We start from the raw sequence: 16,467 nt of genomic DNA on the forward strand, positions 1-16,467 counted from the left end.
TTTTCTGTTATAACATTGAGGTGAAAGGAGAACAATATAGCATACATCTAATTTCTGTCATGCTTGTCCTAAGGCAAGATGAGTAGCTACTGTAAACAGGGTTATGTCTGATTGTGCTAATGTGAGTTTTTACCTGGAATGTGTATGTATTAAACCGGATTCAAACCCCTTTGAAAACAATTGCGCTGTAAATGTGAAGTCAACCGGAGACATCCAGCTGACAGAACTGTGAACTTAATAAGTTAACCAGCTACTTAATCTGCTGACACTGACATTTCAGCCAGGAGAATTGAAATGTGTGCTTTTGGTTCTCTTTTTACTAAATTAAGGAGACATGGTTGATCTGGCCTGGCTATCATGAAAAGCTGTGTATGTGTTGTGTAAAAAAAGAACAATTGACAGGTGTATTCATAAGCTTTGGGGCTAATGATAGTCAAGTGTTTACAATTTTTGTTCATATTCTCAATAGACTTATTAAAACCGGAGAGTTATGTGAATGTACAAAATCATCTGGAACCATTTAAAAAGTTATTACGGTGATAAAATATAGGAGAGAAATAACATTTTCACTTTTCAGTCTTTCCTTGCCTTTAGCACAGATAGTATCTGCCCTTATGAAACCAATTTCCAGGATATAAATAATAAAAGTTTAATTTTGTGTCCCTTTTATTATATATGTGACCAACCCCGTGTGCCTAGAGGTGACCACAGACAAGTCCAGCAAATCCAGGAAATAGAGTGCATTCCTACCATCATTGAAACACTGCAACTTTTCACAAGTGTTTCTCACAAACAAATAACTCATACTCTTATCACTGTTGTCCTTATCCGATTCAATAACGACAAGAGGCATTGGTTCGGGTGGAGCTAACACCTTCTTTCTTTGTACAAAAGGAGTAAGAGAGGTTCACAATTCATTACTGCAAATTAACACATGGGCAAACAGATAAAAAGTCCAATAAATATAGTATATGTAATAATTTCTGATTAAAGTCCTTTAGTGGGGATTTTTGGCCTTGTGTTGACAAGTGCTCATACACCACCAAAGGGTGTGATCACCTTGACTAGAGCTCAATGTTACGAGGACAGTATGAGTTTTACTGCCACTAGTGGAGCTGTGGCAACAGTTTGTTCAACATGAGAAGGAGAGAGAAAGGCGTTGGATATATTAAAAAAAAAAAAAAAAAAAAAAAAAAAAGAGTTGTATGGATTTGAAAGAGCCAAGGCCAATCTTCTTTTCTGGCCTTTCATGCCACAGGCTTATTTAGATGTATAAATAGATTCTGCCTTATTCTGACACATCAAAGCCCTATATATGCAGCTTACACCATCTCGTTTTGCCCTGAGCCATTAGTGTCCAGTGACCTCAAATCCACTTTGTAACTTACACTCGAAGTAAAAAGCAGAACGACGACAGCAAATTTGAAGCATAACCGTAACCAAATTAAGAGGTGAACAGGTTTCTTTTTTAAAAACACAAAATGGGACACGGCATGCGACTGGTCATTTTCTTTCCTAAGACGTCCCAGACAATCGGCTTCATAAATTTAATGTCAATTAAGCTTTGAGGTCTCTGAGCTGTTCAGTGGCTGACAGGAGAAAAGAATTTCATTATGTTAGAGAAGCATTAGTATTCCCCTTGCTTGTTACAGCACAACGTGAGTGTTTTCCTCATACACGAGATAAGTATGTTTTAGAGGTGTTGTTTTTCCAGGCATGTGATACAGCATAGAGCTTAACACCTTGAATAATTGATGTCTTTATAACTTGGACCCTGAAGCGTCCCAGTAGACATGACTATTATTTATATTCAAACCCTTCATTGTTGTCAGAAGTGGCATGCATTTTTAATATTCTTATAGTCACGCAGCTGTGATAAGGTGTGCAGCCTTTAAAAACATCATGTAAATCAAATGTGTTAGTGTGCGCTTTAAGTAAAATAACTCCTATCCTATCCGGAGTGGTTAAAATGCCTTACTAATATTTCTATTCACTTGCAAAGATAATTGCAGAATTTATGTTCCATTATGTTGCATTTTGTCCAATGTATTGGTGCAGCCACATGCAGTGAATTGGCAAAGTTACATACACTGCTCAGCTCAGTGTGTGCTAGCACATCCAGTACTGCATCTCGCACTGTCCTGAGGTGTTCTAGCATCTCCTGTCCCTCTTTATTCTGTGACCTTGAAGCAACTGCGACAACAAGACTGTGGCTCTGGTTTGTGACCTTTACTGTGACAAACATGGCAGAGGGTAGCTGGACAGATGGGCACAGGGACATTACATCACGACACTCTTCCAAGTTTCTGTCTCTGTTTTATTAGCCAAGAGTTTTGAAGCAATATTTTGTTACTTTCTTTAACGAGATCCCACTCAGCAAGAATGTCAAGACGGATAAAATCTTTTAATAGCAAGATTTTAACCTGTGATTTCAAACCTAATCATCATTGTCTTTGTTTTCCTTGTACTGAATACAAAGCAACAGGAAAAAAAAGAAGTTATAGTCCTTGTTTGTAGTGAGTACTGCACCTAGCTGTAAGTTACACTCGAAGGAAAGCATAACCGTAACTGAATTAAGAGGTGAACAGGTTTCTTTTTTAAAAACACAAAATGGGAGACGGCATGCGACTGGTCATTTTCTTTCCTAAGACGACCCAGACAATCGGCTTCATAAATTTAATGTCAATTAAGCTATGAGGTCTCTTAGCTGTTCAGTGGCTGACAGGAGAAAAGAATTTCATTATGTTAGAAAAGCGTTAGTATTCCCCTTGCTTGTTACAGCACAACGTGAGTGTTTTCCTCATACACGAGATAAGTATGTTTTAGAGGTGTTAAGGATAAAATCTTTTTAACCTGTGATTTCAAACCTAATCATCATTGTCTTTGTTTCCCTTGTAGTGAATACAAAGCAACAGGAAAAAAAAGAAGTTATAGTCCTTGTTTGTAGTGAGTACTGCACCTAGCTGCAGTATATCATATCAATATGACATTGAAAGAAAAGCACAGTTGAAGGTTACATTTTATAAAAATATGACCAGTTATGTCTGTGGTATAATGTGACAGGTTTTATGCTGATTTATGTCCTAAATGTTGTTTGTTGCAGGTAGTAAACGGCCACATTAATGAGTAATTGAGCATCCAATGCTTTTACCGGGCAATTAGGTTTATTCTTGAAGATAAAAGTGTGTGCCTTAAATAATGTGATCCATAATATGCCAAACATTATGTAAAATGATGTGCAAGATGCATTAAATTAAGAATAAACAATGAGAGACTAATGTAATTTTAGCTCAGCTTTGGATGTAATCTCATCAAATGGCAAAAACAAAATTCTTAGTATTTGTTTCGATGACTTCTCTTTCCTCTTTATCTCCGGTTATCTCTTCACAGTTGGTTACACCATGAATGACCTGATCTTTGAGTGGCTGTCTGAGAACCCGGTTCAGGTGGCTGATGATCTCACTCTTCCCCAGTTTGTTCTAAAAGAGGAAAAGGATTTAGGCTACTGCACCAAGCATTATAACACAGGTATACTATGAATTCCATCTCAGGTTTTGAGAAACCACGAATGCCATGTTATAATTGTAATTGAGTGCTTTAACTTATTTCTTCTTCAGAAAAACTGATGTAGTAGCAACCTGTATAACGGTATTTCTGGGAATTTAAATGTTTTTACTAAACCTCTACCTAACAGTGTATCATTACCTTTGATTTACGTTTTACTCCACTGATTCAAGTGTGGAAAACAAAGACAGAAATAGAAATCACTAACATAATTGAATACACTGTTCCCGCAGGTAAATTCACCTGTATTGAGGTGAAGTTCCACCTGGAACGTCAAATGGGCTATTACTTGATCCAGATGTACATTCCCTCCCTCCTCATTGTCATCCTGTCATGGGTCTCTTTCTGGATAAACATGGATGCTGCACCTGCCAGAGTTGGTCTGGGCATCACCACTGTACTGACAATGACCACACAGAGCTCCGGTTCCAGAGCCTCACTTCCTAAGGTAAGTCTGGAAGCTAATGATCAAAATGTACGATGGCTTATTCTTGCAGGCAGATTCTTTATTGCAGGCGCACTAAGAGCAGACTAAACAGACCAATCAGCTGGGGATGCTTTGCTTTTTCTTCTGCTAAATTACCATAATGACTGCAAAATTGTACGTCACTTTAGAGGCCTTTTATGCACTGGTCTTTACAAAAATAAAAAATAAATAAAACAAACAATGATTACACACTTTATACTACTGCAGTTAATGTACAGCTAGCAGAAAGCAATAATCATATTTTGCTGTAATAATACAGGACAATGTATTACATAATGCTTCCAACCTAACAAAAAGGTCAGTGACTAAATAAGAAAAATCCAATAAACACAGCATGACCTGACTTTGAAACATGTCGAATATTCTGACATTTTGCTCTGACATATCCCCCCCGAACGTGATACATGGCTTAGAAATACCATTACCTTTTATAACTGATATCTCCTGACAAGCTGACAAGGTAAAAACAAACGCACCATGAAACAAGTAACGGAAGCACAATGGATTCTTGGTAACTCACAACTGCACGAAATGTACTGGCTTTGGGTACATTTTAGTTGCACAGAGCTTTAGATTGGGATCATGTGGTGCATTTGATCTTGAAATGCTGACGTTGCAAGATGCAGGTCTGATCCGGGACAAGGGCAGAGAGTAATTAGACTGAGTACAACACAGAGGCCAGGTCAGGACAATGGAAAGACATGAAAATTTACTGGGCAGAGTGGGCTACACTGTGTCTATAAAGGCTATAAAAAAGAAGATGCTAGGAAACAAGGGGACAGTACCAAATGTTTGCTTCTCATTGGCTGGCAGCTGACTATTAAAATGTGTTTAATAGTTTACATTAAATATTAGATTGAAAGTTACCATATCCCATGTTATGTCACCAGTCATCTCTCACTTTTAGTTTTATATTCTCATTGCATTTTCACAAACTTTATTTAACGAGGGGACTATTGCTGAGAGCCAGTCCGTCTTTTTTCAGGAACACACTGTGCACAGTCACAGTTTTCCCCCAGAGAGACTCAGTTCAGTCACAGGCTATCTGACATCACCCCACATGTCCACTTATTCACTGCTCCCTTTATAATGGCCGCCTAATAGTAGCAGTAAATTGAGATTCCAGACGCACAATCCTCATAATCATTTCCTGTCATCACTGACAGCTATAGAGTCATGAAGCTGTTTTAACAGCTATAAAATCCAACACGCTGCTTAGAGGGATTGTGAGCACACAATGCATATACCATGAACACTAGATTTTGGAACTAAGCTGTATGTACAATGTAGATACAGAATCTGGACACTTCGTGTAGTGTGCCATTTACTAAATAGGGAATCACAGCAATAGTTTTAACTACAGGTGTAGTGCCATGCTCAAAAGCACTTCAAATGGTGGCAGTGAGGAAGGGGCATGTGGTTTCACTTGTCCCACCCAGATTTATCCTAAGGGTCACTACCCTGCTTCTCTGATGACCTCCGTTAGTTGCCGCTGTCCTGATAGTATCAGGACAGCGGCAAAAGCACCCTGCCTTCAACTTTTAGGGGAAATCCATTTTGTTTTGTGTGGGTGGCATTTTGTGCGTGTGAGATCTCAGCCCCTCAAATCAATATATTCTTGTCTGGCTGCAATGTATATATGTTAGTGCTACTAATGTAAAAAGTATTCGTCAGGGCCAAAAAGTGAGTGGCTGGATTTATGGTAGAATATTAGTAGACAGAGACGTCAAATACTGTACTAGGTTAAACGCGCTCTCTCTGCCCATAAACCTTTTTATTCTGTGATATCTGAAGACTACATGGTACTGTATTAGAGGGAAATGTCTGTTATTTTGATCATAATTGTACAGGGAGAAAACCAAGTATTAGTGTATACTGTACTTTATAGTCAGAGTTTGTGCAGGATTAGGGAACATGATAGAGTATGTGTTTAGGTTTACAGCAGGGGACAAGAAGTCTTTTTTTTTTTTTTTTTTGGCAGATGGAGTTTGGACATAGTAACGTCATACAGTGGGCAATATCATTTGTCATTACTCGCGTAAGTATCTGTCACTAGGTGCACATCTTTGATACAGTCCTCAGTGCACCTGTTTTTTTGTTGGGTTTTTTTGACACCCTCTCACCCGAGCTGAGCTGTGGCTCCTGACATCCACATGACACAGTGCTCGAGTGGAGTTCTGTCTACTTCGGCTTCGGCACAGTGAGACGTCCTGACTCACTTTGACAAAGCAGTGTAGAATGAAGCTTATTTTTCTTAACTTACATGTGTGCCTGGCATGCAGCAACAGGATGGACACGCGTCTCCAACACGTGTGGCAGAGTGTGCAGTTATGCGTAGCACAACAGAATTAACATCTTTGTTCATAATTTAACTAACCATGGACAGGACAATGTGTTTTCCTGTATATTTTATATATTATTGACTTTTAGGACTTCACAAAATGTCCCCCTCAAATATATTTAAAGGGTCACTTCACTCAAATTATCACTAAACATATAAAACAAAACCTCAGCTAGGGAACCAACAAGTTCAGGGCTTGGTTTGTCTTTGTTCCTAGTGACTTTTTCCTGGTTACCAAAAACAAGGCACCTGCCCACTGGGGCAACTGTGCAGGAGTTAGAGCGGTCGGTCGTCCACCAATCATGCAGTTTTCTCTGGCTTCTCCGGTCACACGAAGTGTCCTTGAGCAAGACACTGAACCCCAACCTCAGTCGCTCACCCGCACCCACATTGTTGTGTGTGTGATTGTGAGTGCGAGTGGGTAAATGAGAAGGAGTGTAAAGCCCTTTGAGTACCAATAGGTAGAAAAGCACTATATAAGACCATTTGCGAAAAATATGGAAAAAAACTTCAAATGAGCCTGAGGTGTTTTATTGTTCACTAGAGGTAAGAATATGTACACTACTGTGTCATTTCATTCTCCCCCAGCCCCCAAGATCTCTGTAAACATTTGTTACAGTCAGCAAACTGCTACTCACTAGTCAAACGTCAACACAATGCTTGCTCACTATGCGTTGCTAATGTGTTGTACGTCTTCTCTTATGAACGACATGGACCGGGCTCTCCTCAAGTCTTAGCCGTGACCTGTCTCATAGCCATGTGTCTACTGCCCACATCCCAGTGACTCATTACAATTCTAGGCCATCCCAAAGATCTGGGTCATTACATGCCAGGGACTAATAATAAGGAGATTGCAAACAACCCACGGATTATCCATCAGCCTCATTGATTGTCTATCGAAGACTCTGACCTTCTCTGTCCCCAGGTGTCCTATGTGAAGGCCATTGACATTTGGATGGCGGTGTGCCTTCTGTTTGTGTTTGCTGCCCTGCTGGAGTATGCAGCAGTTAACTTTGTCTCAAGGCAACACAAGGAGTTCATCAGGCTGAGGAAAAAGCAACGGCAGCAAAGAATAGTAAGTGTAAATCAAACACACAAAAGCACAAGGCTGAAGCATGTTCTCCAGAATGGAAAAACATACACAAACACTATGGTGCATGTGTCACACATTGTAACAGATTTTTAAGCAAGTAAGCATGAAGAACATACTCACACTCCAGCCCTTGTCAGTCCTTATAACATTGAGTCATGCCTCTTGTTATTGTGAGATGTTGTATATTCTGGAACTGACAACACGCTACAGCTGGCTGTCATACTGTATCACATGATCGACTCATTTCAGTTCAGCTTGTTTCCATGGCGATCACTGACCTGTGAAGAGCCTTGGCGATCCTGTCCCTCTGTCACTACCTTTGACACCGAGCAACAGCCTCAACCCATAGCCCAACATTTAATTTACTACATCAGCAGCACTGATTGACATGTTTTTATGTTCTGACCTGGATCTTCCATTTTATTTCCATAAGACATCATGTTTTTTTAATTAGTTTATACAGCAAACTTGCAAATATTAATTATATAGCTGTATAGAAACTTTTGTCCACTGGAGACAACTTTGTGGTTTAGCGTCGTGCCGAGGGACACTTTGACACATATCCAGGAGGACCGGGAGTCTAACCAATGCCCCTGTGGTTCGTGGATGACGGCTGGACCAATTGATCTCCAGCCGAATTGTGGTACTGTGGCCCTTATTGATGCTTTCTACCACTGAGGAGTCTGGAGTCACAAACTTTCCATCTGAGGGGTTTTGGTGCACAGCCAGAGAGAATTCAGGAATCTGGTTGTGCAGATTATGGAATATCAGATTGGCCAGGCTTAATCAAATTTCAGATTTGTTTCTGAGATCCCGGGTGTTTTCTAATTCAAAAGGCTATAGCAAGTAAACCCAACAACCTTCAAGATCACCAAAAACAAGCTTCCATTTATAGTCTTTAAAAAAAAAACTAAACTTGAAGTGGCTCCTTAAGGACTCTCCTCATCATCAAAGCCAGATCAGACAATGTCCTGTATCACAGAGACAGTGCCTCCTTAATCAAAAGCTGCTTGAATTTGTTAATAGTATTTAAAGTTTGCAATCTTTATTCTGTGTTGTTTTGTTTTTTTCCATGGCACATGTTTTGTGTTTTTTACTGCTAATGAGTTCCTTTTACAAAAGAGCATTTGCAGCAGACTTTTGTTGTTAAGATCCAGACTAAATAATGATGAGCAATAATCATTATGTGGATTTGTCTACCTTCCTTTCCAACGGAGGAGTTTGCCAGTCAGCCTGGGAGTGTTGAGTCGCTGCGGAAAGCGAATGACATCCCTGGTAACAATTCAACCTTCAGGAGTCTGAATCAGCACTGCAGCGCTTGTGCCAGGGTAAAAACTGACCCGTGTCAACCCTGACCTTCAAATCTATTTCTTGCCTCCAGCCTCGTAAATTGATTGTGTTTGTTTCACCTTAAACCTGAATCATCATAATGTCTGTCTCAACCAGACTCACTGTGTGCTGATCCCACCCTGTCACTGTGACCCTCTCTTTCTGACTCTTTATCCCAGCGTGACTAACTAGAAATGGACGCAATTTGTTTTTCTCGGTGTGGAACCCGTTTCAAGAATCATTTCAAATTCTCTTCCTTTTCTAACAATGCTCTGAGTAAAGAGATATTTTTAATCATGTAATTTAAAGTCGTCAAACATTTTGAGTAAAGGGCCTTTTTGTGGTCTTGACAACAGTTGGATTATTAGATTGTAGACTTGTTTGATCCTTTGAGATGTTTATTTTTTTTATTTTATTTTATTAAAGAAAAATGCACAGTCACTGATTACTCCCTGAGGACAACCATTCTTACAGTGACCTTATTCACCACAGAGCACAATGTTTTATATGCTACAGTTTACATATCATCAAGTTTATAGGGCACCTGCAGATTGGAGCTAAGGAAAGTTTTTATCGGACTAAATAAATGTGTTACATATGTAATAGTAATAGAAAAATACTGTTGTGAAGTAGCAGCACTGGACCTTTGACAGCAGCTGTTAGTGCCTCACTGTCCAGCACTGAGTTGAAAGTTCAGTGGGGGGGGGGGTTACCGGGATCACACTGACTACTAATCATCCAATTGAGATCCCACATCTTCACTTTCCTCTGCTAAAGTGAATCTCTCAAAGTGTCAGAGGGCTGTCAGACTTAAGCTGCACGTCTATTAATATTCTCTTCAGAGGGCGGGAACAGTGTCTCATTCACTGTGAAGAAGTGCCCCCACCATTTATCAAAGCATAATGCAAAGTGTACTTTTTTTTTTTTGTGGCAGGGTTGGGGTCATGACTTTTTATTAATAGGCGTTTTGAAAAAGTCTGTCAATTTGCTAGTTTAAAGAATGGATGGAGGTTAATGTTTTGATTAACTTTTAGAATCATAATTTCCATTTTTCGTGCTAATGAAGATGCCCTCTGGATCCCCCTTTGTGTCACAGAAACTTTGAAAAGCTTAATTGATTAAAGAAAGTAAGTTCATGCCTGTTTTAGCCAGAGGTTGCTCTTCTCATGTACTGCCATTACAATTCAGTCACAAAGCATCTGTTTACCCGACAATGTCTCAATGGCCTAACCCCTTTTAACTATACTATTGCTTTGTATTTGCCAAGAAAATGCAAGGACATTTGTCTTTTACAGCTAATCAGCTTAGATGAAAGAGACACAGGTTGAGAAACGGACCAAAATCTTAGAATATTTTTGTAATCCATGTGACTTAAAGATAAACAGTATTTTTGCTGCTGATCTAACGCAAATTCATGGATATTGTTTTGTCAGAGAAACAAAAAGTTTAGCTCTAAATTGTATTGGACATACATTAGCCACACAAACTGGGGGTCACTGTCTGTGTTGCACACAGTTCCTGACAAATCTCCACTGTTTAAAAAGGTTTATCCCTGAAGTCCTTTTTTTTCTTTTCTTTTTTTTTTAAAAAGGTATATGGCCTATTTCTGCAGATGTTCTCACTCTGTTGCACTCTGCTGCCCTTTTGTGCTGCTACACCCCAAATGCGTTTGGGAATCAGCCACTGAGAGTAAATGTAAAAAGCTGCACGCTAATTCTTGTTGACAGCATGAGGCCAATCTGTTTTCCCTATGCTTGACTCCACAGGAGGAGGAACTAGTGAGGGAGAGCCGTGGTTTTTACTTCCGGGGTTATGGACTGGGTCATGGACTGGGTCACTGCCTGCAGACTAAGGATGGTGCTGCTGTGGAAGGGGCACCTGTGTTCGTCCCTCCACCTCCAGTTACCCTGTACGACGGGGAGGTACTTCACAAGCGTTTTGTGGACCGAGCCAAGCGCATTGACACCATATCCAGAGCAGTCTTTCCCTTAAGCTTTCTTATATTCAACATCTTCTATTGGGTCACCTATAAAGTGTTGCGACATGAGGACATCCATGCAAATTTGTAAAGCGCTCTCTGCAAATTTCAGTTGCTACATGTCTTTGCCCTTCAGAACCAAAACTGCCTGTTCGATTTACATTAAAATGAGGATGTGTCAAGAGGCAAATCTGCTTCTCAAAACCATTGCTAAAAACTTTGTGCTCAGGTGCGTCCTCAGGATCTCAGATGAAGAGTGCTTAAGAGGAAAGACAAGGTTAAGCTGCATGGAGGGAGGCTGGTGTTTGGGAGTGCCCTCGTATCTGTCTTGCTTTGATGAGTCTGGATTACAACAGAGACAACACTGCTGGTACTTGTGAGTTCATGACCTTTGTTTGAGATGAGAGTCCAGAGAAGTCTAGGTTGATCCTGCCCAGATGAAACATACTCACTTGAATTTTGACACCACGCATCTTTGAATGAATGTTTTTGGAAATTGGGGGTGGGGAGTTTTTTTTTACACATTTAGATTATCAAATGGGTGCAGATATGGGTCTTTGATATTTATGAATACTCAGTAAGTGGTAATTAATCTGTTTCGCTTCTTGTAACGGGATATATATATATATATATATAGATATAGATATATATAAATAACTGTATATAAACAAAGCTGTTCATTTAACTAAACAAAGCACAAATGTATTTCCTTTTGTCAAAATTTAAATAAATTGTTATTCTGGCAGGAAATCAGAAGTGATTTTGCTGCTCTTTAAAGATTTAAGGTTTGATCATTAAAAAAAAAAAGGATTCTGGGTCACGCACAGAAATGGCTTTTCCAAGCACATAAGACATTGAGCCGCAGATTAAATGCGCCTGCTCACACATACACACTTTCTATTGCAGTCCTTGAACAGACCCCATCAGCTTCAAATCCCAAGATGGAGGTGAAAAACTTTAAACTGGAACTGAATCAAATTCTATAATTGAAAATGCTGCAGAGGATCAGTTGTACAGTGCTTCTCTGATTTTAGATTTTAATCGGGGTTGTATTAGTCATCTAAAATAGCATATACTTGCATAATCAGTCACCAGACTGGAAAATCATTGGTTTTCCAGTCTGTGTGTGCATGTGCATGAGTTTTTTCCATATATGGTTTACATTTTTAAACAGTATTTTATTTCTTCAATTCTTTAAAACATAAAAACTAGTTGGAATAAAATGCTAAAATAGGAGCCTTGTCACCAAACTTTGAGGGGCTGATTGCATTTACATCTTTGGAGCATAGATACAGAAAAGAAAAAGAAAAAAGGATCCAGCTTATTGCCTCAGATAGCTGAAGGACAGACTGGCTTGACACATTTGCTCAAGCCCTTCATACTTGCCCCTGACAGCTTAAGTAGATTTATTAAAACAGAATACGAGGGCATGCAAAAGTCAAAAACAATGGTCACTGCCTGCCACTGCCACTGCTTTCCCCATCATTTAATCAGCACTCTTAAAGCAATAGTTCAACACATTGCGCATTTATTTACTTTCTGGCTTAAATGACAGGTTTACTGGCATTGTTAAACCTTTCCCCGTGTAAATGTACCTAAACTACCTTTAAGCAACAACTTTACTTGCTTGACAAGTAAATTTCCCTCACTGACACCTGCAAAAAAGACATGGGCCCAAACAGGATCTCTGGCACATTATTCTGCGTTGCCTCCTTCAGAAACCAGTACGTCCCTTCTGAGCGTGTATTAAAAGGAAGACTGAGGAGTTCCAATAATGCTAGATCTTCACTCGGCTGACCACATTCATGCATTGACTTTCATTACGTGCAAAATCCCACGAGTGCGATGACTTTAACAAATACACCCCCACAACACTAAACCCGTCTGCTGTCACGAGGCATCAAAAAGAAAACCACAGCTATAAAAGAGTCTGATCTATAAAGTAATCCTTCAGTAGACCCAAATCAAGGACATTAAATATTCATTGTTCAGGCTTTAGATAACTGTGATGCTGTGCTGTGCACTGCTCCTTATGTGAACATCCCCTCCAAGAAATGCTTTATGTTGACAAATGACACATATGTTGAAGTCGTGCGACTAGATATAAATGAAAATACAATGAAAGGAACATTTGATGTAGCTGCTGGTCATCACGCCCAGTCTGCCTTGCTTTGTCCCTTGAGGGTAATCAACACATTTTCCTCCCTCCGCATTTCAACTGAATGTCAACGGTGCCAGAGGTAAAACTGATATGCGAGCTTTGAAAATGCAGCCCAAGACTTGCAATCAATATTGCCCTTCCTTAGACCCAAGCATCTTAACTCTTTAACACATTAACGCACAAATGTAAGGAAATCTGTGTTGCATGGTGCAAGCTTATATCAGTCAGTGACTTTTGAGCTGCTTCTAAAGCAGTTTTTCTGGTCAGTTTAAAAGAAAAAATATAGTATAATAATAATATATTGTTTTTTGTTTTGAAGGAAGGCCCTCTTAAACAAATTCAGTTGCTTGATTCAGCCACTTAAAAAAAAAATTAACAGAACATTTTGTATTACAATTGATCTTTAAAATATTCCTGCATGTCTAGGAAAATGTGTAGCGAAATAGACAACTGCTGGTTAAGAAATACTGTGGCAGCCAGGGGGGAAAAAAATTCTTTTGACAGTGATGTATTAATGTGGTTATGCTGCATATGTCAGCTTTAAATATATGAGTGTAAACAGAGGAAACTCCTTGCTCCACACAATATTATGGATGTAAACCTTATGAATGTCACCCAACACAAAGAATCAGGTATTCTTGTGCTAAAAATATACCTTTTTCTGCAAGGCCATTTGAGACTCCACTACTGGGTTTAATGCAAATATCCTGTCTTTCCAGTTCTATGATCTAATTCATAATGTACTGACACATGCAAGGATCTGTATGTGTTAGCTACACATAACAGTACGTTACGTGTGTAATTGTATTTTCTTTACTTTAGCGACATTTACTATGTACACAAAAGATATTCAGATACATGAATCCAAAGTAAACAATAGCTGATAAAGTAGAGGCTAAAAGCTTATACAGTATTCATACAGTAGCTTTATAAACAATAACTGACTTTCATTGTTCAAAATCTTCAGATTTAGTGACTGATTAGAGCCATAACCAACTATGAATAGCATATTAATTTGTACTCTTGTACCTTATCCACAAAGCAAAATAATGTCAGATCACTGAAATACAACTTCTCCATTGCTAAAATAGTCGATATTTGGATATCAATCTACTTGAAACTAAAAGTGAAATGACAAACAGGAAAACATGCACTCGAAGGTGAACAAGACAGAGTCTTTCCACACTAAATGACACATTACTCAAGCATTAACACTGATAAAACAGAGATTACGTACAGTAGAAACTTGAATTTCCAAAAGTCTAAGAGGGATTAGTTGGCGTAATTTATACCCAAAGTAAAGAACAACTTGGAAGCCATAATCCATTTGATTTTTTCCTGATTTCTTCAACCGGTTTACTTGAGCACTTTATGCTGTGTGAGCTCAAGAGGTTTATTCCAGATGAGCAGTTATTTTCCTGGTGTCATCTCATTTGATTGATCCACCAGTCCCTACAGATAATAGATGGTGCTCTGAAATAATAAAGAAAGAAAGTTTGTAACCGCACGACTGCAGCCTGTTGAGAAAGAATTGGACAGAATATCATGGCTGGAGTCAGAAATGAAAGAAACAGAGCCACCAAGCAACATTTATGCTTCTAGTGCAGAGGTCTGAAATATTTCACTGGATGTATTCTCTCTGAATTTGACCCCGGTTGACGCTGTTTGCACATACAACACACCTCTAACCACACAAGTTTTAAGCTCAGCCACACAGCAAAGCCAAAGACACTTGGAAGCAAACAATACTGAGACGTACTGACACGGCCACGCTTTTTGCATGAGTCAAGCGGGTTTATGCAGTATTAATGTACTATAGCAGCTGGATCTTTCAAAGAAGGTCAGGTAAAGATTCAGGCTGTTTGAGTGATAATCTTCATTCACAATCTTCGCATTTTTCCTCTTCTCTACCAATTTGAACAATGAAATTAAGAAAACATGCATCTTCAAATAACTAGCTTCAAAGCAAGAGAAAACTATATTTTCAGCAGCACAGGAAAAAAAAAGAAAAACATGCAGAAACTCTTATGTGGATTCACTTTTAATAAACCCTCATTGCGCTTCTACATTTCTGTAATTCCAACATCTGAAAAAAGCCCAACAGCAGGAAGACTGCAGCTCAGGATTTATGTGGATAATGGTTATAGAGATACAGTATATGCACAGTGCATTTCCTTTGTGTTCAAACTAGTAGAGACATGGAATCAGGCAGTTTCCAGAGACGACAGTGAGAAATTCTTGGAGAGAGCTTAGCTGAAGATTAAATTAGGGATGACAGCATGTAAAGTGCAATACAAGCTATATGGAATTTGCAAAGGCTTCTATTCAGGGCAATGTTGAAAGGTAAGTCATCTATACAAGGGCAAAATGATTTATATTAGGGCTACGCTCAACTATAGTGACATAAGTAAACACCTACAACTAAACATGAGGCTATGTCATACAGGAAAACAGGACATAATTGCAATAATCAGATTTCATACAGGAGTATGAAATATGCATATACAGGGGGTTGTAATATAAACCATCCAGGGGTCTATATAGACATGTTTTATAAAAAGGTTATTAAACACTGTACTGCAGTCTGCACAAGTACCCTTTTATACTTTATATCGATTTTCTGCTTCTTTCACATCTACCTCACTGCACAGCATATATTTTTCACCTGTAGCCACCAGTTACTGTAAACATTTAACGTATGAAAACCGAATACACGATATATAAAATCATTAATAGTTTATTTTAAAAGAAGCACCTGGTTCAGATGTTATATATTAGCGTTTCCTGTCTTGGGCTCGTTCATGCCTTTCCTACCTTGAACTTTAGACTTTGCCATTGCGATTGAATACCATGAATGGCCAGTGTCAAAGCCACATTCAGCCCTTGGTGCTCATATATACTGTAGATTCTAAAGCTAAAGTTATATCACAGATCAATATTTTCTTTTTCTAGCTGACTTTCCACTTCTGAGCTGTACACGTATGATAACTGCAAATTACCATTAAATGGGATGACAGCCTTCAAAATGGCTGCACCAGACATTCTAAATTAATGTTTGAGGCCAGAATAGGTTTAAATATTTCACAAAAAGCAAAAGATTATTATCATCATCATCATTTTTAACTTTTATATTTGCCCTTTCTTACAGTAAACAATTAATCACAACTTTCCAAATTTATCTTTTCTTGTGACTCATTTGGAGCCTGACCTGCTGTAGGCCGGGATTCACTGGACTAAACTAGCCAACTGCATAAATAATAGTTTGCTCCAACAGCTGCAACATTAAAAATGGTACCAACACACTGATGACAAGAACCTTTGATAATTCAACTACATTTAGCTTTTGAAAGGTGCTCAGATGTACTTGTAATGGAGTATTTATTTTGGATACTGGTCATTTTTCTTACACCTAGGATTTGAGTAAGTCTTCCATCATAGTAGAAGTAGTAGTAGTAGTAGGTCTCATTCTTGTACAGTCATTGAAACATTCTGCAGTAGCCATGGACTGAGGACT

At 38.8% G+C, this 16,467-nt stretch overlaps 1 protein-coding gene across 2 annotated transcripts in view; it reads left to right on the forward strand.

Moving 5' to 3' along the window:
* Window positions 1–11,543, forward strand: part of glra4a (glycine receptor, alpha 4a) — a 39,529-nt gene extending 27,986 nt beyond the window's left edge. Inside the window, exons 6-10 of one of the 2 annotated variants that reach the window (XM_067519441.1) lie at window positions 3,391–3,528; window positions 3,798–4,012; window positions 7,318–7,467; window positions 8,703–8,813; window positions 10,581–11,543. In XM_067519441.1, the coding sequence (XP_067375542.1) occupies window positions 3,391–3,528; window positions 3,798–4,012; window positions 7,318–7,467; window positions 8,703–8,813; window positions 10,581–10,883 (917 nt within the window). In that variant the 3' untranslated portion in view covers window positions 10,884–11,543. The remainder of the gene's footprint in view (window positions 1–3,390; window positions 3,529–3,797; window positions 4,013–7,317; window positions 7,468–8,702; window positions 8,814–10,580) is intronic. The other variant, XM_067519442.1, reaches the window with a different exon arrangement.
* The last annotated feature ends 4,924 nt before the right edge of the window (window positions 11,544–16,467 follow it).

This window comes from Channa argus, chromosome 10 (assembly GCF_033026475.1).
Source record: "Channa argus isolate prfri chromosome 10, Channa argus male v1.0, whole genome shotgun sequence".
NCBI classification, from domain to species: domain Eukaryota; kingdom Metazoa; phylum Chordata; class Actinopteri; order Anabantiformes; family Channidae; genus Channa; species Channa argus.